The sequence below is a fragment of the Fukomys damarensis genome, unplaced genomic scaffold (genome assembly GCF_012274545.1).
Source record: "Fukomys damarensis isolate Sample0158 unplaced genomic scaffold, DMR_v1.0_HiC HiC_scaffold_14, whole genome shotgun sequence".
NCBI lineage: Eukaryota > Metazoa > Chordata > Mammalia > Rodentia > Bathyergidae > Fukomys > Fukomys damarensis.
In genome coordinates, this window is record NW_022900926.1 from 11,985,740 (window position 1) to 12,010,129 (window position 24,390).

The 24,390-nt window shown below is 48.1% G+C and overlaps 1 protein-coding gene across 2 annotated transcripts in view; it reads left to right on the plus strand.

The window, feature by feature from the left end:
- The window catches only part of Enpp3 (ectonucleotide pyrophosphatase/phosphodiesterase 3), a 74,769-nt gene that overhangs the window by 3,815 nt on the left and 46,564 nt on the right, over window positions 1-24,390 (plus strand). The window contains exons 4-10 of one of the 2 annotated variants that reach the window (XM_010639120.3): window positions 12-87; window positions 2,667-2,792; window positions 6,770-6,830; window positions 12,660-12,757; window positions 22,270-22,349; window positions 23,073-23,192; window positions 23,951-24,060. In XM_010639120.3, coding sequence (XP_010637422.1) covers window positions 12-87; window positions 2,667-2,792; window positions 6,770-6,830; window positions 12,660-12,757; window positions 22,270-22,349; window positions 23,073-23,192; window positions 23,951-24,060 — 671 coding nt within the window. Of the gene's footprint in view, window positions 1-11; window positions 88-2,666; window positions 2,793-6,769; window positions 6,831-8,237; window positions 8,489-12,659; window positions 12,758-22,269; window positions 22,350-23,072; window positions 23,193-23,950; window positions 24,061-24,390 lie in introns of those variants that run through there. The other variant, XM_010639119.1, reaches the window with a different exon arrangement.

The window sequence follows — 24,390 nt, forward strand, 5'->3', positions numbered from 1 at the left end:
GCAGGGCTGAGGGCTGCCGCTGCGACGCGGGCTGCGAAAGCCGGCGCGACTGCTGCTGGGACTTTGACAAGAGCTGCGTGGAACCAAGTAGGGCTCAGCGTGCGGCTGTGCTGTCCCGTGTGCTTGTCGTTCCCCGGGGCCACCATAACAAAGCGGGCAGCTCACAACATAGACAACCAGCCAGGCGGTGGCGATACTTGTAATCCCAGAGGGCTGCCGCTGCGACGCGGGCTGCGAAAGCCGGCGCGACTGCTGCTGGGACTTTGACAAGAGCTGCGTGGAACCAAGTAGGGCTCAGCGTGCGGCTGTGCTGTCCCGTGTGCTTGTCGTTCCCCGGGGCCACCATAACAAAGCGGGCAGCTCACAACATAGACAACCAGCCAGGCGGTGGCGATACTTGTAATCCCAGCACGGAGGAGGCTGAGGCAGGAGGATCACCAGCCTGAACTACCCAGTGAGACCATTTCAAAAAACCAAACAAAAACAAAGTCATCCAAAACAAATGTCTCACAGTTTTGAAGGCCAGAAGCCCAAGGTCTTGGTGCTGGCTGGGAAAAGCTGTTTCCTGCCTCTCCTGGTCCCGGGTCCCAGGTTGCCGGTAATAATCTAGTGCTCTTCAGATGGTGGCAGTGTCACCAGGCAGCTGGACTGTTTTCCCCGGATGCCCATGCTCTTCGTGTCCTGAACAATGGACTGAGCATTAGTGGGGGGTGCTGACCGAAAGGCAGGATGTAGGAGAAGGAACGCGCACTCCACAGGGCAAGGAGCTGCCGCAGAGAACTCTCCCGGGTGTCCGGCTCCCAGCAGCCCCCCTGCTTCAGGTTTTGAGGGTAGGAACATTCAGGGAGTGAAGCGGGCGAGTGCGGCAAGTAATGTCCACCTTCAAGGAGCGGGCTGGGCCCGGGACCGCAGGATGGGGAGCTCCAGCCTGGCTTCTCCTCATGCCTAGACTTTGGGGAGTGGCCAGGGTGATAAGGTGCTGGCTGCTCCCCAGTCGCTAAGTCTCCACTGCGCTTCTCAGGAGCTGGAGAACTCATGAAGAGCAGACAGAACCGGCCCAGTTGCCACAGCCCACCAGAGGGGCTTAAATCTGTCATGCTGCACCAGGTTTAGTGCTGCACACCTGTGATCCCAGCATGAGGGAGGCTGAGTCAGGAAGATCACTGAGTTCAAGGCCAGCCTGGGCTACAAAACAGAGCAAAAATCTGCAATGCTGATGACAGGACCGTTGTTGGGAGGGTTAACTAGTACAACCAGCGCGCGGAGGCTGTTAGGAAGAAGAAACAGGTAGGAGCTCCACAGGCCAGGTTTACTGCAGAACAAACTGAGGGGCTGCTCTGGCACTAGAGACCAGACCAGCTGCTCTCGGACTGGCCATGGGTCCTCTGTAGGGTCGTGGGCAGGGGCAGTTCAGGGAGAGGGGCTTGAGAGGGCAAGTGGTGCTGGGTGCCCAAGGAGGCTGCTCTGGTGAGCCCCCAGGTGGGGCTGTGCTGGGAGGGGAGTTCAGAGGGGTCTCCGGTCAGGATGGGGTGGTCAGATTCCTGGCACTGGGCAGAGGCCAGTGTGGAGGATCCTGAAGAGCATTAAGAATAGGGATTTCACTGGCCCCAGAGTGTATTTTTAGGCCGTCAGGATGTTAAGGAAATAGGTACGGGTGGGTCCCACTCCGAGGAGGAAGCAGGCAGAGCAGGATGTTCTGATGTTCTGCAGTCTCCAGGGGCGGGAAGACAGCTTTGTGCTGAGAGCCGGGCCGGGAGCGCCCCCTGCTTTCTGTCCCCTGCCTCAGGAGCACAGCTCCGAACTCCCTCCAGGCCCTGGTCTCCACAGTGCAGAGCCGCCCGGCCCGCCATCCTCTGGGGAAGCCTGGCCATTTCCGGTATTTAACACCCAGGGGTCCAGGGCCGGGTGCCAGTGGTTGGGGCTCGTGGAGATGGAACAGCAGAGTCTAGATGTTTCCCGAAAGGGCCAGAGGCCATGTCCCGCTAGAGACATCCATCTGCATTTGATCTACTTTGTCTCCTCGAATCTTGGGGGAAGGCAGAACTCTGCATGAGGAAAACCGGCGCTCAGCTGTCCAGTGGGTTTGGCTATACACCGGGCTGAGGTGGACTTTAATCAATCACTGTCTCGTGCCCAGCAGCTGACAGCAGGAAGCAAACTTACTCCAGCCTCCTGGACTATTTGACATTTAATTTCTGAGACAGGGTCTCCCTCTGTAGCTCAGGTTGGCTGGGAACTTGTGGCAACCCTCCCGCCTCAGCCTCCTGGGAATGGGATCACAGCCGCGCACCACCACATTCCACTTTTCTTGCCATTTTTAGCAGTGGAGTTTATTTAATCCCTGAGGGAGCCCAGAGGCAGGTTTGAGGCTCGCTGTTTTTGCTTCAGGCTGGGCAAAGCTGCCATGACCACCCTGCAGCGGGAAAAGGGCCCTGATCACAGCCTCGCTGAACCCGCAGACAGCTGGCTGGACCGGATGCGCAGCTTTGGCCGGCGTTTCCCTGCCATCCGTGCTCAGGAGCTTGTTTCATATACGCCTTCATTTATCAATGCAGAGAATGTCACCGTCTTACAGGAATACAGGGAGAAGTGCATGGCATTTGTGCTTTGTGTATTGCACACTGAAAATGCATCAAAAGCTCTGAACTGACCGAGCGCTTTTACAGCTCGAATATGGACCTGCAACCTGTTCCGCTGCGGTGAGAGGCGCCTGGAACGCAGCCTGTGCTCATGCGCAGACGACTGCACGCAGCGCGGGGACTGCTGTGCTGACTACCGGAGCACATGCCAAGGTGAGAGCCGCGCGTGCACCAGGGCCCCCAGGGTGGCTTCCCAGGGTCTCCGGGGTGGCTCCCGGGCGCGGCCGGGTAAGGCCGAGGGTGTGTAAGTGCAGGAGCCAGCCACGTGGGCCGGCAGGAGGGTAGCCAGGCCCACCTTTGCCCTTTGAGTCCGGTGACCACGCCAGATGGACCTGTGGTCTGAGACCTGTGTCAGAATCCTGAGGGATGGCTCAGGACCTGCTCATGCACAGATCAAGTGCCCTACCTGGGTCCAGGGCCAAGGAGCCTTAGGGGACTGAGCAGACTCAGGAAGAGAGTTCAAGTCCTCCAGCCCCTGGGTCCAGATGCTCTTCATAGTCTTTTTAAAAAAATTTTGTTGTTTGGAGACAGGGTCTCCAAATGGTTCAAGCTGGCCTCAAACTATTGGCAGTCCTCCTGCCTCAGCCTCCTAAATGCCGGCTGAAATTCTTCTTTAAAATCACTGATCCCTAAACCTCTGATGGAATACACAAAAAAACGCACAATTTCTTCAAACTATTGATGGCTTTTTCAAACACCACACTCAGATAAATAAACGTAAACTCTTAATAATTCTAACTTTTGAAATGAGGAAAATGTTATAGTAGGAACATTATTAATTATAATCTCTTAAAAATATTGAATATTGTGCCATTAAAATAGTGTGCCTGTCAGTTTCCAAAAGTAAACATAGGTTTTTATTCTTCTAATTTCACTGATCATACTACTTGACTTCTATAGCCTACATTCTTCTGTTCCAATTTTGTAACTTTTGACTTTTTGTAGCAAGACACACTTTGTCATTAAGATCATTTTATAAGTTTTCCACTGAATTTATTGCACAACATTGATTGCATTTAACAGAAAAAAGTAATTTTTATAAGTAGTGAAGTTTTGCATTACCACTCATTAGTACAACGGAGTTATTTTAATCAGTTCAGTTTATTTCAAACATAAAGGAAAATGTTCTCACTTAAAAAATTATAGTCTTCAAATTTAAAAATGTTGAATGATTTTTGGTTTTTTTTTTTGAAGTGGGGGGTTGAGACAGGGTCTCACTATGTAGTTGAGACTGACCTAGAACTCACTATGTATCCCAGGCTGTTCTCAACTAACAGCGATCCTCCTGCCTCAGCCTCCCAAGTGCTGGGATTACAGGCGTGTGCCACCACACCCGGCTAAAAATGTTAAATGATTTTTATTACTTGCATCTTCAGAGTAATTATTAGGGAATTTAAACCACATTTGTGCAAAAACATTTTATATTTTGCTAAATTTAAAATTTTTTAAATTTTATGATAGATTTTTACTATATACAGAGAGAAAATGTATGACATTTTCCCCCATATATCTGTTCATCACTTATTGAGCACTTAGCAATTCATGGCCAATTCTGTCGTGCTGAGAGTAGAATTTCCCAGCCAGCCATGGTGTGTAAACCTGTAAGCTCAGCACTCTGGGAGGCTGAGGCAGGAGGACTGTTGTGAGATCAAGGCCAGCCTGGGCTACATAGCAAGACCCTGCCTCAAAAAAAAAAAAAAAAAAAATTAAACAGGGTAGCGGAGCCCTGGTTTCCATCCCCATTACTGCAAAACAAACACACAAACAAAAATAGATTTACAATCTGGGTAAGAAAGGAAAGCATGGAGAGTAGTAACATCAAATGGGGAAATTTTAGCAAATGCTTAAAATCTGTTTATGGGGGTACCGGGGATCAAACTCGGGTCCTTGTGCTTACGAGGCAGGTGGCAGAACCACTGAGCTAAATGCCCAGCCCAAATGCTTAAAATCTTAACAAAAAATTCTTGCTTCACAGGTGTTTCTCTCTCTAGAATTGCAAATTTCAGCAAGACATAAATTATCTGCATTTCTACAAGTCCACTTCTTGCTATTAGACAAGAACCACTTTATTTTTAACTGGTTGGCTGCTATTCTGAGTGAGATCTGAGTGACAGTAACCTGTATGGCTTGGGTTGGGGGTGGCAGGCGCACACCTGTGATCCCAGTTACTTGGGAAGCTGATGCAGGAGGCTTGCTAGTTTGTGGGCATAAAATGATAAAAGGGGCTGAGAATACAGCTCAGCAAACCTTGGGTTTATAATTCCCAGTATCCCCAAAGGAGTAACCGAGATAAAGGTACATAACCTTTAGGTAACTAATAATACATAGATGTATTTTAAAGCTAATACCCAGCTTGACATTAGCATGAAGTTTAGGGAACAACCCTCCCTATGTCCTTTTGTCTACATCAAGTTTTAGACTTTTCCTTTCTTAGCAAAATGTAGTTATCATTTCCTTTCATCTATCAAAATTTTAGATTATTTTGAAGCAAATCTTGGAATTATCATTCATCTGTAAATATTCTCATTATGTATATTTAAAAGATAAGGATTTAAAAAATTTTGTTTTGCTTTTGTTTTTTGAGACAGGGTCTCACTATGTAGTTGAGACTGATCTGGAACTCACTATGTAGCCCAGGCTGGTCTCGAACTCACAGCGATCCTCCTGCCTCAGCCTCCCAAGTGCTGGGATTACAGGCATGCACCACCACACCTCGCCAAGGATTTTAAAAATTATAATGCCACTCATATATCTAAAAATATTATTTTCTGTCACCAAATAATCAGTTTTCAAAATTTTCTCCTTATGCCATACAATACTAATTAGAAGACTGCCAGGCTGAGGCAGGAGCATCAGCAGGAGTTTGAGGACAGCCTGGACTACGTAGTGAGGCCCTGTCTCAAAGAAAGAAAGAAAAAAAAAAAAAAAGCCAAGCATGGTAGCACACACCTGTTATCCCAGCACTTGGGAGGCTGAAGCAGGAGGATCACTGCGAGTTCTAGGCAGGCCTAGGCTACACAGCAAGACCCTGAGTCAAACAAACAAAACTGAAATAGGATCCAAATAGATGGGACTTACTGCAAATAGCTAAAATAGTTTGTCTTCTAAATATGTATGCTCCTTTTCTCTGTTTCCCTCTTTGTAATTTCTTACTGGAGAAATGGGGTCATCCATCCTATAGAGTTTTCCAGGCTAGGTTTTGCTAATTGCATCCTGGATGATTTAGTACTGTTTCGTTCCATATATTTCCTAAAAAGTAGTAGGCAGGCCTGAAGACTGAGATTCTGATGTTATTTATTCACTTATGTTTTGCAAGTATCCTCTGTAGCAGGATGTAACTCTGTCCCACCTTTTCGGCTTGCGCTTTTGGGGTTATTAGCCACTGGTAATCACTCCTAATCCTTTAAGGCTGTACAGTAAATGGTGACAGTCATCTTGTCATTTCTCCATTATTTAGCTAGACTGTTCTAGAAAGAGAAACACGGAGCAATTTTTGTGTTAAGATTTTAAGCATTTGCTAAAATTTCCCCATTTGATGTCACTACTCTCCATGCTTTCCTTTCTTACCCAGATTGTAAATCTATCTTTGTTTGTGTATTTGTTTTGCAGTAATAGGGATGGAGACCAGGGCTCCCCAACCCTGTTTTTTATTTTTATTTTTTTTTTGAGGCAGGTCTTGCTATGTAGCCCAGGCTGGCCTTGATCTCACAGCGATCCTCCTGCCTCAGCCTCTTGAGTGCTGTGATTACAGGTCTGTGCCACCATGCTCAGTTTAAATTTTTTATTTGGAGACAGGATCTTGCTAAGTGGCTGAGTTGGCCAGACTGAGATAGAATTTTGCAATCCTTCTGGGTCAGCCTTCTGGGCCCTGGCATTACAGGTTATTTATATTTATTAAATCCATGCATTTTAGCACTTGGTAAAACACTGTCTTTAAGGGGGAAAAAGTTACCGACCAGAAGTTTTCCTTGGCTTCCTGGTACTCTGGTGTCTGTCAGTCATTAGCGGCCCTGCTCTTGCCATCGTGTACCGCGTCCTGGAAGCATCTGTCACTGTCCAGGAAGAGCTCACGGGCTGAACCCTGCTCTCTTCTGGGGGCTCCGGTCTAAAGCTGTGATCTCTGCTTACAGGAGCGACCCCCTGGGTGAGAGAAGCCTGCACCACCGCCCAGCAGCCGCAGTGTCCCAAGGGGTGAGCACAGCGGTCGTGTGCCATTTCCACAGCCGCTCGCCGGGCTACGGTGGGGGTAAGGGTGGGGATCCCTGCCACGCTCTGAGACTTCCACACAAGTCGTTAGCACAGGATTGGAATCCTTGTGGATTCAAAGTGAGCACACTTTTGTTTGCTTTGGTTTTGGTTTTTGTGAGACAAGGTTTCACTATAGTGCCCAGTCTGGCCTCGAACTTGTGGTGATCCTCCTGCCTCAGCCTTGGTGCATGCCCGGCAGTGTTTCTGTTTTTTACAGATCCAGCTGCCCACTCCAGATTTAGAGTGAAAGACTGTGAGCTCAAGTCCTGGCTTTTCACTGGTCATTCCTTGAAGTTTCTTCTAGTGTACTGACTAATTTTAGCCCTTGTGCATGATATAGAGCAGGATATTGAACATGTTTTTCCTAGTGGGATTTTTCTTCAGTCGCTTGTTTTGTTATGTTTTGTTTTGTTTTGTTGGTACTGGGGATCGAACTTGGGACCTTGCACTTGCAAGGCAGGTGGTGGAACCACTGAGCTAAATCCCTGGCCCTCATTTGTTTCGTCAGAGGGAACCCGACATCTAAACCTAGTAAGATGTGCCCAGAGCCAAACGCCACAGCCTCAGATGGCCTTTTCTCAGGGTCACAGCCAAGATGCCCTCCACTCATCTCTGATAGTGGTGCAGAGATAATTCCGGGTGGACTTGGTTGCAACTCAATGGTAGGGTGTAGCTATAGCATGGACAAGGCCCTGGGTTCAATTCCCAGCCCCCAAATAAGAATAATAGCTACGCCTGTATGGTTCTTATCATGATCCCATATAATCTTTACACAACAGCCATCTTGCATGCTACGCCGTATGCTGCCCATGGCCGCACTGTGGCTGGGCCCTGCTAATGAAAGCCATCTAAGGAAGGCGGAGCACACACCCTCGCCCTAGCTCACAGTCTGCCTGCTGAGGCCGGAAGCAGCCCAGGCAGTGAGGTCTGAGCGTGTCCGCTCTGGCGCTCCTCGAGTGACAGTCGGAGCCTGTGACACTGCTGGTGACCAGAGAAGGGGGGCGGGGCCCCAGGACTTCCCTCCTGCGGGGGAGTGGGGGGAGACACGAGGTGTTCACGAGGTTTGCGTAAAGGGCTCAGCGAATCCACATGGGTGACAGCAAGACGGCAGGATGGCTCTGGGACAAAATATCCAACAGCTACAGCCTAAGGAGGGAGAGGTTCACGCTGGCTCACCTTTCAGTCGGTAGCCAGGCGGCTCCTAGGCAGGGCAGCACAGCACTGGGCCCTGGCGGAAGAAAAGCTGCTCAGGGCGGGGCGGACAGGGAGCCGACTCTTTGGGAGACATGCACTTCCGGGTCAAATCCTGTGGCCCCGCCTCTTCCGGCCAGGCCCCTGCTCCCCAGCGAGTCTGCCGTCAGCCCCGTAGCTGTCACCTAGAGGGTCCTGCCCACAGTCACAGGCAGCTGTAGGAAGCGGCTAGAGCTAAATGTGACAGCAGCCTTGGAACCAGCCAAGTCCAGACTGGACGCTGGGAACAGAGGGCTGAGGTGTGGGGTGTGGCACACTGGGCGTGCTCCTCAGTCCCTGTGACCGCGGGCGTCACGCCTTACCCGTACCCTCACGCCCTGTGTGCCCCACGTGCCACGATCCTGCCCAGGGTAAGCAGTACTCGCTGGGAACAGTTTCTGGAGACGTTATATTACATGCGATCCTCTTGCTGGAGAGCTTTCGCTTGTTTGTAGTTTTTAGACGGGATACCCTTCTGTAACTTGTCTAGCCTCGAACTTGCTGTGTAACTCAGGCTGGCCTAAAAATCCAGATCCTCTGCCTCGGGTGGGTGTTGTCACTCCTGGCTGTTTTGCTATTTCACTGTTCATCACAGCAGAGAAATGCGCCTGGGCCCTTATGGCCGCCAGATGTGCACCAGTAGCTCTGCCCCTCCCGGCAGGGGACACCTCAAGGGTTACTTGGTCCTGGTCCTCCCTCCCTTTCTGATAGATTACCTGAGGGTTTTATCAGTACCTGGTTTACATGTGGTTATTTTACTTTGTTTGTTTTTTGACAATGACACAGGATATGAGTTATGAGATGACAGTTTTTGGCACCCTGAGTACCTTTATTCAACTTTCATCATAGGCAGCAAAAGTATCATGACCCAGTCAGTGTCCAACTTTACTGACAATCAGAGGAAAACACAAGATAGCAAGATAGCATTTTAACTCCAGAAATAAGTACTGCATCATGATTTGTATAAAGCACCAGCCACCTGGCTTGCTCACAGAAGATTAAATTGATAGCACCGTGAGTAGGGAGCTATGACTCCTGTGAGAACCTGTCCTCAGAGAAGGTGACTTAATCTTTAGGAACGTGGACAAAGGACCTAACTAAGGATGTTTTATCTACAAGGATCTCCATGGCAGCAGAGTACAAAATGTGCTCTGAAGGACCAGGCAGAGAGAGCACTTGTAGAGGCAGGGAGGCCTTTAAGAAAGAGATGTAAAGTGTGGTAGCTCATACTTGTAATCTAGCACTCGGGAGGCTGAGGCAGGAGGATAGCTGGGAGTTTGAGACCAGCCTGGGCTATACAGTGAGACACTGTCTTAAGAAAAATGTGTAGCATTAGATCCATAGGTAGCTGACCTCTTTGAGCTGCAAGGACGTATGATGGTATATTTATAAATATTAAATATAAAATTTTAAATCAGAATTGTGCTGACTTTGAAAATAAGTAATAACTATCACTCCAGTTATAATAAGTAATAACTCCAGGCCTCTTTAATTTTGTCATGAATTTCCTACATATTGCATTTCATGCTGTCCTGATTTTTTATATTTTGACTGAGATACAGTCCATACATACCACAATGCTTGTATCTCAAATATACAGCATACTGAGAAGTGGAAACTCATAGGCCTGCAGCCCATCACTATTTCCAGGACACAGAATATTCACACCACCGCACAAGGGTCCCCCATTCCTCCCAACCTTCTACTTTGCAAAGCAACCCCTTTTGGTCTCTGTTTCAGAATTATCTCTGTGCTCTCCTGGGTCTGGCTTTTACAGCCTGGCCCACTGTTTCTGAGACTCAGGAACGTTATTGCAGTTATCACGGGGGCTTTGGCATAGCGTATTTCCCTGATTAAAACATGAGTCCCATTTTCCTTCCACCTTATTTCCCTTGCTCTTTTTTGGCTTTATTTATGAGACTGTCTTGGTTACCTTTCTCGTTGCTGAGACAGAATACCCAACACCCATAAGTTAAACAAGGAAAGGTTTATGGCTCACAGTTTGTACAGGTTTTAGTCCACAGTAGCCTGCCTCCAAGGCAGGGTGTCATGGGCAGAGGGGCACCACAGGACAGAAGACCAGCTGCTGCTGCCTAACTTTAGGGCAGGTACTACTCACACACAATTCCTAGACTCAGCTACCTCCGAAAAGTCTCATCTATGACCACATGAGACTTTGGTGGGACATCTAGACACAAGTCATAACAGATGGAATCTCACTCTGTAGCCCAGGCTGGCTGGCCTCAAACTTAGAGATCCTCCTGCCTCAGCCTCCCAAATGCTGGATCCATTGCTCTGTAGAACTTAGTCACACCTCTGGCGCAGCCTGCTGTCACCTACAAAGACTGTTGGATGGCCTCCTTTTGCACATTTGAATAGAACTCTATGCTCAAAGGTAGCCCTTAAGTGTGTCTGTGTACTGTTCACTCTCCTTTCCTAGAATGCACTGTGACTCCTCTGTTTATTTGTTCTTAGCACCCAGCACAATGCCTGACTCAGATATTTGTGAAACGAATTACTCTACAATAAATGTATTCTGGGAAGCTTGGGCAGACCTCTCCTTCACAGTTCTGTGTGCAATGTACAATTAGCGGGCGACGCCCATACTTCTAGCTTTACTCGAGGCAGGCGCCGGAACCACTGAGCTAAATCCCCAGCCCTGTTCTAGCTTTACTTGAGCACGCAGGAAAACAGCACATCCTAAGCTGGCATCAGCATTTAGAATTTTCTCAAATCACATTTGCAGTTTTATCAGAATTTTAACAGCCCAGCTCTAATCAAATTTCTTAGAAAAATACATTTTTGTCCAAAGCTTAGATAATACAACTGCTTGGGCAGAGTTGAGAATAACTTCTTAGGCATGCTCATCTGCTGTTCTATATTTGGAATTTAAAACAAAGCAACTGTGCGTAGTGAACAGGGAGAGGAGACATTACTAGAACCTCTGTAGTATGTCCTAGTCTCCTGCGGGGCAAGGACGGCAAAGGTGAATTCACTTATTATACAGGAAAGATAGGAAAAATGAGACTTTGAGAAGGAGCTGAGCTTTTGGCCTGACCAGTGCTGCTGTCCTCGGCAAAGACTGAGGTCCCAGAGCTTGCCACACTGTTCAGTACACTGGGAGAGACAACTGTAACAGAAGATGCAGGAGGCGGCAGAAATCCTAGAACAATGAGGAACTGCAGATGAAGACTGGGCTCCTCCCAGGACATCTCCAGCTGGCGTGGTCCTGCCCTGGAGCGTGGCAGGGACTCAGGACCCTTGGAGTCTTAGCTGTGACCCGAGGCGAAGATGGACTTCTGTCTCCACCTGCCTGTAGCTGGCCTGTAGACAGGAAAACTAGGCCCTAATGGTGCTTTTCCCCAAAGATTATGTAGAACTGCTCCCGACAGCTGTGTACCTAGCTGTTATCTGTAATACTCTCAAGTTGGGAAAAAAAAAAAACCCCAAACGTCTGGGCAGGAGTACAAAGAGCAAGCTGGGGCTTACTCATCACTAGTGTTTCTAGGTGCCCAAAGATGTGGTCTGAATCACCAGGAGGATGCACCCCCGCCGGGCAAGTCCGGGAGCCGGCACAAGACACCACCTCCTCTGCGGTTCAATTCACATGTTTGATTTGCATAGAATTTACATATCCACATCAGTACAACGCAGACAAAATGGAGGCTGTTAGAATCTCAGACACTGTTTGTTCTGGTTGAGGTTGGACAGGGTTGAGTGACTGCAGGGAGCCCCAGGGGGCTTCTAGAGGGCTGGTGAGGTCTGTTGTGCTTGGTGCTGGGGACAAGGCAAGGTTCAGTCAGTAAAAACCCATCAAGTACCCATCGTGTGAGCACACACTCGTGCAGACTGCAGGTGAAACTCAAAAAGTGAAAACACTGAATTTTAAAAACAGTCTGGCTGTACCTTCAAAAGTTACCTTTAAAGAACCAATGTAAAAAAGTAAAATGCTTTTGAGGTATTATATATCAATATACTTAGACATTGAAATACTATTAGAATAATACAACATCCATAAACTGGTTTTTAATCTCATATGTAGTTCAGGCTGGCCTTGAGCTCAAGGCAATCCTCCTGCCTCGGCCTCCTGAGTAGAAGTGTCTGTGCCACCACTTAGTAGGTAGCTAATACTAAATTTAAAAAAGACATTCTCAGGCTATAACCCAAACTTTACCTTTGATCATTTTACCTTAAATATTGATTTAAAAAGCAACTGAAGGGCCGGGGATTTAGCTCAGTGGTTCTGCTGCCTACTTTGCAACTGCAAGGACCCAAGTTCAATCCCAGGTACCAAAAAATGAATAAAATAAATAAAAGTAACAGTATCCCAGCATCTGAGAAGTCAAAACACACAACTTCAGGATCATAAGACATCACATAAACTAGTATCTAAATTCCATTTCATAATTGCAGTGAAAAGCTGGTAGACTTCAAAGGGCATTCCTTGACCTAAGCATTTTCTGATTAGAAAATTGTTAAGCAGTGCGACAAAGTATTTTCCGAAAATCAGAATCATGAGTGAGGTTCGGTGTCCTTTTGCAGGTTCGATCGGCCCCCGGTAATCTTGTTCTCCATGGATGGCTTCCGAGCGGAGTACCTGGACACGTGGGGCCTTCTGCTCCCCAACATCCACAAGCTGAGTAAGTGTCACCTCCAGGGGGCGCAGCCCGTGCTCCGAGGAGCCGCTGTTCCTTCTCAGCGTCAGCGCTGGTTCTTTCAAGGTCCTGACGATTTTACCACGTGGTGTCTGGAGTTTCAGTAAAGATAAGATGTCCATATCTTTTGTTTCGGCAGCTGGTTTATCTTTTTCTCTGTTTATTTTTATTTGTTTCCTATTTGATTATAGTATCTGCCCTATGGAAATCTGTTTACACCGATGATCTGTTTTTGTTTTGAGATAGTTTCCCTATGTAGCCCAGGCTGGCCTTGGACTCTTGGCGATCCTCCTACCTCAGCCTCCAGAGTGCTGGGATCACAGGCGTGTACCACATGTCCAGCTCTATGAAATTTTACTGATGTTCTTTTAAAATTTTTTTCCAAAAAATAAAAATCTTTTTCCAAATTATGAAACAACAGCTGTCTGACTCTGAGTAAGTTGATTGACTTTTAGGCCTGAGTTTTCTCATAAAATGAAAAGAGTGGTGGTGCACTCCTGTGATCCCAGCACTCAGGAGGCTGAAGCAGGAGAATCATTGAGATTTCAAGGCCAGCCTGGGATACAAAGCGAGACCTTGTCTCAAAAAAAACCCCACAAAAACAAACAAAAAAGAGTAAGGTTAGATCTAACACTTTCTTCTGTCAATTCCAGCTCTAAAACTGCCCTGACTATAAAAGATAACTACTCTACTTTCCCCGCAATACGAGCTACACTGTCCTCAGCCTCTTCCTTGTCCTTCGGGCTGGTCTTTAGCAAAGAGATTGAGAATTTTCCAAACCCAGGACTTACCACTTCTGCTGTGTGACGCCGGCTGGGAAGGTAACCACTCTGTTTTACTCAGTTACCTTAACTGATTTGCTTTCTCATCCAGGTGAGAATTGGAAATGACACTGATGAAAACAGACTGGGCCACTGAGAGCTGTCTGCTTCTGATGCTTGAAATAGTTCTGAGTCAGAGGAACAGCCTCTGTGCCCCAGTGCGTAACGGTGTAACTACCAGCGCCTGCCAGGTCACCCGGATCCCGGTGAAAGCAGGCGTGAGCTGGGGTTAGGGCTCTGGTGGCCAGGGGGGGCGCCCCCTCCCCGCCCTGCAGGGCTATGGTCTCGGGAGCGCTGGGCCTGGACGCCTGGGTGAGGCCATTGTGAGGCGCAGGAGACATGGAAGGGTGTGGGCCAGGACCAGGGCTCTGTCCTGGGAGACAGAGGGACACGGTGTGGGTGAGAAGCCAGGCTGTGGGAAAGCGAGGGAGATGCTGTCCTGCGGATAAAATGAGACAGACAGCAGGCCTCGCATTTCCACGCCAGGGGCTGTCCGCTTGGCTTTCCCGTTGTATCTTCATAAGAGCACTCAACATGCAATAGACCCTGTCAGAACTTGAGCGTACAGCACAGAATTGTTGTCGGGCATGGTGGGGCATACCTGTAATCCTAGGAAGCTGAGGCAGGAGGATCTCTGCGAGTCCAAGGCCAGCCTGGGCAACATAGTGAGATTTTGTCTCGAAACAAAAACAAAAGCAAAAGCATAGCACAGAATTGTTATCTGTACCCACAGGGTCTCACAGTCGTTCTCTAGAACTTACTTAAAACCAGAATTTTCCATTCTACCCAGTCCCTGGCTACCACCATCCTGCATTTCATGTTTACCATTTTGACTGTTTTTAGACACACAGTACGACTAGAATCCTGCAGTATTTGTGTTTCTGTTTCTGGCTTTTTTCACTTAGTATAATGCCTTAGCTAAGGGTTACAAGGTTTCCTCCCCTTTAGAGGCCGAATGGCACATGTATATCCCATGTCTTACTGCTGTTACTTTGTTGGTTCATCTGTCAATAGGTGTTTGGAGCTGGTATCGTGGTCCATGCACACCTGTAACCCCAGTACTCAGGGAGGCTGAGGCAGGAGGATTGCTACCAGTTACAGGCCAGCCTGGGCTACATAGTGAGACCCTGTATCAAAAACACAGAACAGTTTTTAGGTTGGGGTTGGGTGTTAACTAGGGAATGAACGCAGGGCCTTCACACTGAGCCACTCTCCTGCCTCATTTTTATTTTGAGACAGGGTCTTGTTACATTGCTAAATTACTTGCCCAGCCTTTGCTTGAACCTGTAGTCCTCCTGCCTCAGCCTCCCAGAGTGCTGCGATTACCAGCATGTGCCACCACACCCGGCTTGCCTGTTTTAAACTATGATTATTAGTTTTCTGGTGTTGCATTGCAAGAGTTCCTGGTCTGTGCAGCTGTTAACCTTTACCAGACTAAGTTGCTGATAGTTTCTCCCGCCCACAGACGTCTTTCCACTCCACCCATCTTTGCTGTGCTGTGCTGTGTAGAAGCACAGCTCCAGATCCACGCTGTGAAGCCTTCCCTTTTCCTTGTGGGTGCCTCACAGCTTTGCGTCTTAACCTTTAACCCGTGACTCCGACTTGAGTGGTGATCACACAAAATGAGACACGGGTTTCCGTTCATTCTCCTGTGTGCGAACACTGCAGTTTTCCGACAGGCTTGTCTTAGACCCACCCGTTCCCTGTGTGTCCGCCCACCCTCGCCGGGGGCCAGTTCTGCACGGCTCTGCTGGTTCACTGGTCTGTGCGTCTGTCTGTACCACGCTGTACCTTACTGTTTCAACTGTTGCAGCTTTGGAATGCATTTTGAAATCCAGAAGTGTGAAGCTTCCAGCTTTGTTCTTTTGTTAGATTGCTTTGGCTATTTGAGGCCTCTTGTGGTTCCCTGTGAATTTTCGAACTTTTTTCTGTTTCTGTAAAAAACCCTTAAAAAAAAAATTTTTTTTTTTTTGGCTTTTTGAGACAGGGTCTCACAATGTAGTTGAGACTGACCTGGAACTCACGATGTAGCCCAGGCTGGTCTCGAACTCACAGCAATCTTCCTGCCTCAGCCTCCCGAGTGCTGGGATTATAGGTGTGCGCCACCATGCCCAGCAACCCTCACAATATTGACGGGGATCGTATTAATCTGTAGGAAGCTTTGAGTACGGTGAACATTTTAACAACATTGCGTCTTCCAGCCCAGGAGCACTAGATGACTCTCCATGGCTGTGTCTTCTCTTTCTTTCCCCCATATTTTATGGGCTTCAGTGGACAAGTCTTTTGCTTCCTTAGTAAATGTACTCACAGCATTTTGTTCTTTTTGATAGTATTATAAATGGGATTATTCTCCTGAACTCTTTTTTTGGATAATTCATTATTAGTGCATAGAAACTTTCTGATTTTCATGTTGATTTTGTATCCTTTTAACTTTACGGAATTTTTTTTAAGAAGGTTTTGCTGTGTGTGCTGCAGGCTGGCCTCACTATGCATTTCGGATGTAGAGAGGCTGGACATCCCCGCCTCATTTCTTTATCTTTTTGGGGGGGTGGGTACCAGGGATCGAACCCAGGACCTTGAGCAGCTTGCAAGGCAGGCGACGGCACCACTGAGCTAAATCCCTGGCCCTCTTGCCTCATTTCTGACCTGAGCGGGAGGTTCAGGTTCTGTTTGTAACCACTGGGCAGGATGCTGGCCGAGGGGTTGCACATATGGACCCTAACGTGTTCAGGTGATTTCTCTCTGATCCTCCATTGTTGAGAGCTTTTACTCTTGTTCTGCCTGCAGTGACATGCGTGTGATTTTTACCCTCCATCCCGTTCATGGGGTGTGTTGCATGAATTGGTTTTCATCTGTGGAGCCATCTTCGCATCCCAGCGACAGACCCCACTCGGTTGCCGTGTACAGTATTTCTGGTGTTCTGTTGGATTCAGTTTGAGAGCCTTTCATGGAGGAGTCTGACATCTGTTTTCATGGAGATATTGACCCAAAGGGCTCTGTTTGTGCTGTCTGTGTGGCTTTCGTATCAGGGTAGTGCTGGCCTCCTGAGACAAATTTGGAAGTGCTCTTGTGTTCCGTGCTCTGGAAGAGTTTAGAAGAACTGACAATAATTCAAATGTTAGGTAACATTTGCCAGTGAAGCCATCTGGTCCTGGGCTTTTCTCTGTTTTGAAAATTTTTGTCTCTGTCCTTTCTGTGCGCTGAGCTAATCCCCAGACCCCACCCCCTTCTTTTTGGGGGACAAGGGCTTGCTGAGTTGCTCAGGCTGGACTCGAGCTTGCAACCTTCCTGCCTCAGCCTCTCTCTCAAGGAGCTGGGGTTAGATGCGTATGCCACCATGCCTGCTGGTTGGGAGATTTTAGATTATTGTTTCAGTCCACTCGCTTGTTATAGATCTGTTTAGACTTTCTATTTCTTCATGACTCAGTCTTGTCCATGAGTCATTTTTTCCGTGAATTACAGTCATGGGTTTCCCATTTGTTGGCATATAATTCATTTTTGTTTCTTAGGATTCTTCTACCTTCCTGCCTCAGCCTCTCTCTCAAGGAGCTGGGGTTAGATGCGTATGCCACCATGCCTGCTTGTTGGGAGATTTTAGATTATTGTTTCAGTCCACTCGCTTGTTACAAATCTGTTTAGACTTTCTATTTTTTCATGACTCAGTCTTGTCCATGAGTCATTTTTTCCATGAATTACAGTCATGGGTTTCCCATTTGTTGGCATATAATTATTCATTTTAGTTTCTTAGCATTCTTTTTATTTCCTGCAGTATCCATTGCCATATTTCTTTTTCTGGTTTTATTAATTTGAGTCTTCTAGCTTTTATCTGACTATAGTTAAAGCCTCTGATTACCTTTCAGAAAACCCAACAGCCAATTTCATCCACTTTTTTTCTGTCGTTTTGATTTTCTACTTTTGATCTTTAATCTTTATTGTTTCCTTCCTTCTGAAGTTTGGGGTTTGGCTTGTTCTCTTTGCAGTTACTTTTTGGTGGAGCAGGGTGGTTTTGTATGTTTGTATGTTTTGTTGTTGTACTGGGGATCAAACTCGGGTCCTTGCACTTGCAAGGTGGCGGAACCACTGAGTTAAATCCCCGGCCCCTGAGCAGGGTTTTCTTTTGAGCCTGGGTTTCACTACATAGTTTAGGCTGGCCTCAAACTTGCGGTGAATCTCCTGCCTCAGCCTTTAGAATGCTAGGATTACAGGTGTGCGCCGCTCTGGCCAGCCCCTCTTGTTAGGTACTGGAGCGAGAAACGTAGGTTGTTTATTTGAAATCTTTCTTCTTTGTAAGTTTAAGCGCAACTTTTGCTGCATCTTAGAACTTCTGGCACCCCGAGTCTCTCATTTCGGTGGTCTTCTCTTCAGATGTTTTTACATTTCTCTTTTCATTTCTTCTTTGCCCTGCTGGTTGTTCAGAAATGTGTTCATTTCCACATATTTGTACATTTCTCACTTGCCTTCCGTTCATTCTCTTGTAGTCAGAGCAGACACCGTGTGACCCAGTTGTGTGGATCCCTCTTTGGCGGGTATGTTTCATTCGCTGTCGGCCCACGTCCGCGGTGCACGGCGATCACATCACCGCCTTCTTTTTCAGCCCTGCGCTCCGGCTCCCGGTCTCTTCCCTTCTGCAGAGGAGCCGTCTCCGCGGGTGTGCAAGGGCGCTGCGTCCCGGAGCACACCGGTGAGCGGCGGGGCTGAGCCTTCCGCACGTCCGTCAGGTCTCCCGCTCTGCAGCGTGGGTCGCGTCCATGGTCTGGTGCTGTTCGGTTTCTCTTCCCTTCTGCAGAGGAGCCGTCTCCGCGGGTGTGCAAGGGCGCTGCGTCCCGGAGCACATCGGTGAGCGGCGGGCTGAGCCTTCTGCACGTCCGTCAGGTCTCCCGCTCTGCAGCGTGGGTCGCGTCCATGGTCTGGTGCTGTTCGGCGTCTTGTGGCCGCTGAGCCACATCCCCGCGCTCCTTTTCTATTTTGTGTGTTGAGCCTGGGTTGCTGAGTGGCCTGGCTTGGCTCGCACCGGCTGCTTCTGCAGCCTCTGGTGCGCTGGGCTCACCGGCCGGCACCGCCAGGCCCAGCGAGTTCGGTTTCTTCCCTGACGTCTCCTGTTGGGGCTGCGTCGCTGTCTCTTTTGCCTTCCGCTGTGCGTGGTTTCATGGACTGCGTGGCTCTGATTCGGGACGCACCCGCGGCACACGTGTAGAATGGTTTAGTCTCGTCGGTGGATGGACCCTTCCGTGGTTCTACAGGGCCCTTCGAGGTCTGTTCTGACAGTAGTTCACTTCAGGTCTCTTTCCTGGTAAGACCCAAGACCTTACTTCCTCTCCGAGGAGCTTGAACAGCCGAGAAGGCCTCCAAGATGCTGGGCCTGTAGCCCAGCGATTGCTCCAGGGGCTCGGTGAGCAGCGAGTCACCCAGGAGGGAACACACCGGACAAGCTGGAAAACAGACCTTTATCATCAGTCTGGCTGGACGGCCCTCCCGGAGCCCAGAAGCTCAGAGAGGCAGCAGCTCAGAGTCACAGGCTGTTTTTATAAGGGGCTGTGGGGCGAGCTAACACTCAAAACTCACAGGAAGGGGCAAAGGTAAGTGGTCAGTTGATCCGAGCTGGTGGTCATCAGTCACGTGCTCGGCCATCACGTACTAATGGTCAGCAGATCGTTTACCCATTGTTTCATAGACCGTGGTGCTCAGAACATTCAGTTACGGGCAAACGAGGAGTGGAGTGATCCTGACCGACCAAGCAGTTACCTATTAACTCACATGTGATCGCAGTTAGGGCTAGGAATTTTAAGATTACAAAGTTATGCAGTCCCACATTCCTCACATAACTTTAGCCACCCCAGCTTTCTTTTGGACACTGTTGGATGGAACTTCTTTCATTCCTGTGCTCTCAGCTTATCTATGTCCTCACATCTCAACTGAGTCTGTTGCTGGCTCATACTTGGATGTTGTTCTGTTTTTGTGTTTGTTTTTTGAGGCAGAGTCTCATTATAGGTAGTTCACACTGGCCTTGAACTCAGCACTCCTCCTGCCTCAGCCTCCTGAGTGCTGGGAATACAGGTATGGGCCACCGTGTCCGGCAGTGAGTAGAGCATTCTTGGTTGGCAGTTTAAAAATTTTGTCTTTCACGGTTGAGGGGGGAATAGGATAAAATAAAATAAAATTTATTTTTTAAAAATTCGTCTGCCAGCACTTTGAATATATTGTCCCATTTCTTACTGGTTGGCAAAGTTTCTGTTAATCTGCTTGCTGGGCGTGGTGATATAGGCCTGTAATCCCGACCCATGGGAAGCTGAGGCAGGAAGATTGCTGTGAGTTCGGCAATTAGAAAGTTTTGCAAGAGGCACATCAAACAAAGATAAAAAGAGCAGACATAGTGTTTGAAGGTAATAATTACGATGAAGTTATTATACCGAGACCATTAAGTTATATTATCTCTCCAAAAATATATTCAATTTTTCATTTTAGTGTAAAATAACTTAATAGGTTACCTCTATCTAATTTTAAAAAAAAAATCTTTGAGACATGCTCTCGCTATGTAGCCCAAGTTAGCCTCGAACTCAAGATGATCCTGCTGCCTCAGCCTCCCAAGTGCTGGGATGACAGGCGTGCGCCACCATACCTGGTTAAACTATTAAATTATGTAAATAAATTTTCATCTAAATTTGAATGTGCTCAGCTTGGGACAGATCCCAGACACCCGAAAAGGGGAGCTGTGACATTAGGTAGACTGAGCTTACGCCCTTGAACTTTTTTGAGGGTGAGAGAGGTGAAGGAGGAAGAGAGAGAGGTAATTTAAAGAGCAGTGTGCGGCTTGGTGTGGTGGCTCACACCTGTAATCCGAGCACTTGGGAGGCTGAGGCAGGAGGATCGCTGTGAGTTCAACGACAAGGACATCTTGGGCTACATAGGGAGTCCAAGGCCAGCCTGGAATACACAGGGAGACGGTGTCTCGAGGAACAGAAGCAAACAAAGCAGAAACAGAAGCAGCACGGAGCGCTCACTAAGAGCAGTGTGGAGGCTCTCCTGTCACCCAAAGTGCGTAGGACCCGCGGGGAGGCCAGAGCTCACCCCAGAGCACGGCTCTCCGCAGTCCTGCTGAGGAGCGAGGCCTCTGTACCTGGGCTGCTGGTGTGGGTGAGCACCTGTGTTTTGGAGACTGAGGAGTCTGTAGCTGCTGAAAAGGAAAAAACCCAAGCTGCAGAGAGAGAGAGAACACAGGGTTATTCTAATTTAAATTACCCCTTGTGAATCAAGTCTGAGAGTAGTTTTTAAACTTCAGTGTGTTTGAATTATCTGGGGTGCTTGCTCATTAAAAATGTAGATTGTTTTTTGGGTGTGGTGGCCCGTACCTAAGCACTTGGACAGCTGAGGCAAGAGATTCGCCTCAAGTTGGAGGCCAGCCTGGGCTACAGAGTGAGTTCAAGGCCAGCCTGGACTATACAGCGAGATCCTGTCTCAAAAAACAAAACAAAACTAAACTAAACGAATGTAGATTGTGTGAATCTCCCTTCCCTCCACCTCCCACCACAGGGTCCCCTGTGCTGCGCTGGGTGTGGGCCTAGAGGCCCGGAGGAGGAAGTTTCTGGGACACAATGGAAGCCGAATAGAGCCTGGGAAGGGACCAAGCCGTCTCTATTCGGGAAAACATTCGTTGTTTCCAACAATTAATTTTGCTTTTGTTGTAGGCTACATAGAGTTTATAACGGGAAAGCTTTCTTTTCAAGATAGAGGCAGTGAGATTTGGGTATGGAAAATCCCTTGCCCTTGCTGTGACAGAGGAAATGCTCTTGTGTTCTGGGGGCTCTGCCCTCCGTGAGCAGGGTTATGGTACAGGTTGAAAACAGCAGAACAATGAGATCAACATGAATGCCAAACTTTGCGCACAACAAGGTACAGGAAATTCGGAGGTCAAATGGGAATGGAACCGAAAATAAGCAGGAAGCTCAGCTCATTTTGTAAGTGTGACTGACACAGCTCATGTGGTTGGAGAAGTCAAATAAGTTTCGGTTACCTGGGCAGTCATGTTGGTTTCTGTGGTATTGGGTGATTTCCATACAGGATCCAGCAGCTGAGAAACAAATCCTATAGCCACAGGCCAAATCCTGCCCATCCTGATTGACTGTTTTGAGACAGAGTCTTGCTCTGTAGTTCAGGCTATCCTTGAACTCACTCTGGCCCAAGCTGGCCTTGCACTAGGGGCAGTTCTCCTGCCTCAGCCTCCTGAGTGCTGGGATTACAGAATTGTGCTACCACGCCCGATTCTGCTTGATTTTTGTGTGACTGGCCATGTGGCAGCAATGTCCTATGTTTTAAATAATTTTAAAAAGGACGCCTTCTAAGGAGTGAAAGTCATGTGAATTCACATTTCACATCTATCAATAAAGTTTTATTAGAACACAGCCACGCTCATTTGTTTGCATCCGAGTTTACTGAAGTATAACATCTATTATCTGGCTCTACAGAAAATGTTTACAGGCTTTGATTTAGCGTACTCCTGTCCTGAAATCTGACCTTTCTTCAGGGTGGAAGAAGTTGAGAGGTCAGAATGTCAACTTCCTTCATCTCTAATCCACGCTTGTTGGTTTTCCATGTTTCTGGAAGATTTTCATGTTCGGAGTTCTCCAAAAGTGCTCCTGAGTTAGAGATAACTTTTTAACCACTCGCCCTGTTTTGTTGCAGAAACATGTGGAATTCATTCAAAATACATGAGAGCTGTGTATCCCACCAAGACCTTCCCAAATCATTACACCATTGTCACGGTGAGTGCTTGGCCCAGCGGAGAGATAGGCATGGGTCACAAGCACACAGAGCCCTGTTCCATGGCTCCATTCAGGCCAGGAAGGCCTGGGTACCTCGAGGCCAATAAAGGACCAAGGCCCGAAGAGGAATGGGTGTCCTAACGCCAGGTCGTTCACATGTGTGAGCGGCCAAGACACGCTCTTCTGTGAGAAATGCCCCTGACTTAGCTGAGGCCTGCTGGGAACAGCAGCCTGTTCCCGAGGACAGCTTTGGGGTGGGGATTTTGTTCTTTCCTGGTATTTTGACGATTGAGTCGATAAAGACTTCCATTTCATACATGAACTCATTAATCCCAGCACTTGGGAGGCAGAGGCAGGGGGATCGCCACGAGTTTGAGGCCAGCCTGGCAGGAATACATCATGAGACTCAAAAACTAAAAAGAAAGTAAATAAATGCTTCTATCTAATACATTTTTGTAACTATGGCTAACGCAGACGAAGGCCCGTCAGTGCTATAATGTGGAAACTTTGGTGACAGTTGCTGTGCTGCCACCGTCAGTCACTGAAGACCACGGCAGCACAGACTGCCCGGTCTCTCCCTGCCTCCTGGCCTTTGGGCCCAGACCCGGCGCTTGATGTGGACAGGTGTCCACCCTCCTTCCTCAGGGTGGACGCGGGCCTCGTGCCTCAGTGTGCTTTCCCAGGGTTGCTTGTCTTAGTCTCTGTTTTGAAATCACCGCTTAGGGGCTGTATCCGGAATCCCATGGCATCATCGACAATAACATGTACGACGTGAACCTCAACAAGAATTTCTCGCTGTCCTCAAAGGAGAAGTACAACCCCGCCTGGTGGGGCGGGCAGCCGGTGAGTGGTGCGCGGCCTTAAGTTTGACTTCGCCCGCTGGTTGCCCTGGGTGGCACTGTGAGGCTGTATCCCCAAGATTTAGCGTTATCATTTGAATTCTTTTAGACATTTATGATTGTTCACCTAAATGGTCTCAGGTGAAACTTGGGTGATGCATTAGAAACAGATCAATCTGAGCCATGCATGGTGGCTGTGATACCAGCACTCGGGAGGCTGAGGCAGGAGGATTGCTGCAGGTTCAAGGCCTGGGTTACATAGCAAGACCCTGTCTCAAAAGAAACGTACCAACCAACAAACAGGAAAGCACATAGAAAGAGTATATGTTAATTTTCCCCTGAATTTATTGGACTTACTTACATGTATATGCATGTCTATATTTTTATCTTGGGACATGTTCTCACTAAGTTACTAAACTGCCCAGGCTGGCCTCCAACTTGCACTCTTCCTGACTCAGCCTCCCACTATGCCATGATTATAGATGTCTTCCACCACCCCCAGTCGTAATTCTTTTAAAGGGAAAGGAGAACTGCATAATTTTACCAGTTTGGAAAACAATGAACTTGCTTCTCACTACCTTACTACGCCTTTTTATTTTGGAGGCAGATATTTAAGTAATTATACATTACAGCTGCCACAAAGACAAACTGTAAAGATCGCACCCAATTTTACAGTGAAAATTGTTCCCAGCAGGCTGCACTCTTACGGCACACACCAGTTACCCTGGTCTTTTGCTTACCCTCAGCTCCCCTTTCTTCCAGATCTGGCTAACAGCGATGTACCAAGGGTTAAAAGCTGCCTCCTACTACTGGCCTGGATCTGATGTGGCCGTCAATGGTTCCTTTCCTACCCTGTACAGGAATTACAACGGGTAGGTAAGCACGTCAGATCCAGCTCCGTCCAGGCGGCAGTGATGAGGACGTGGCATTTTGGTTTTCCCAGACAACATCTCGCTATGTAACCCAGGCTGGCCTTGAATTCACAGCGATCCTCCTGCCTCAGCCTCCTGAGTGCTGGGATCACAGGTGTGGGTCACCACGGCCCGTGGAACACCCTAGAGTTTATGTGTTAGTTTGCTGTCTGCTGCTTGTCTTTCTCCGCGGAGCTGTAATCTTTCCTTTGCTCACTGGGAATTCTGTTTCTAACACGGTGTAGGGCAGTAAGTAGGTGTGGGAGGTGTGCAATCCACACGGGAATACAC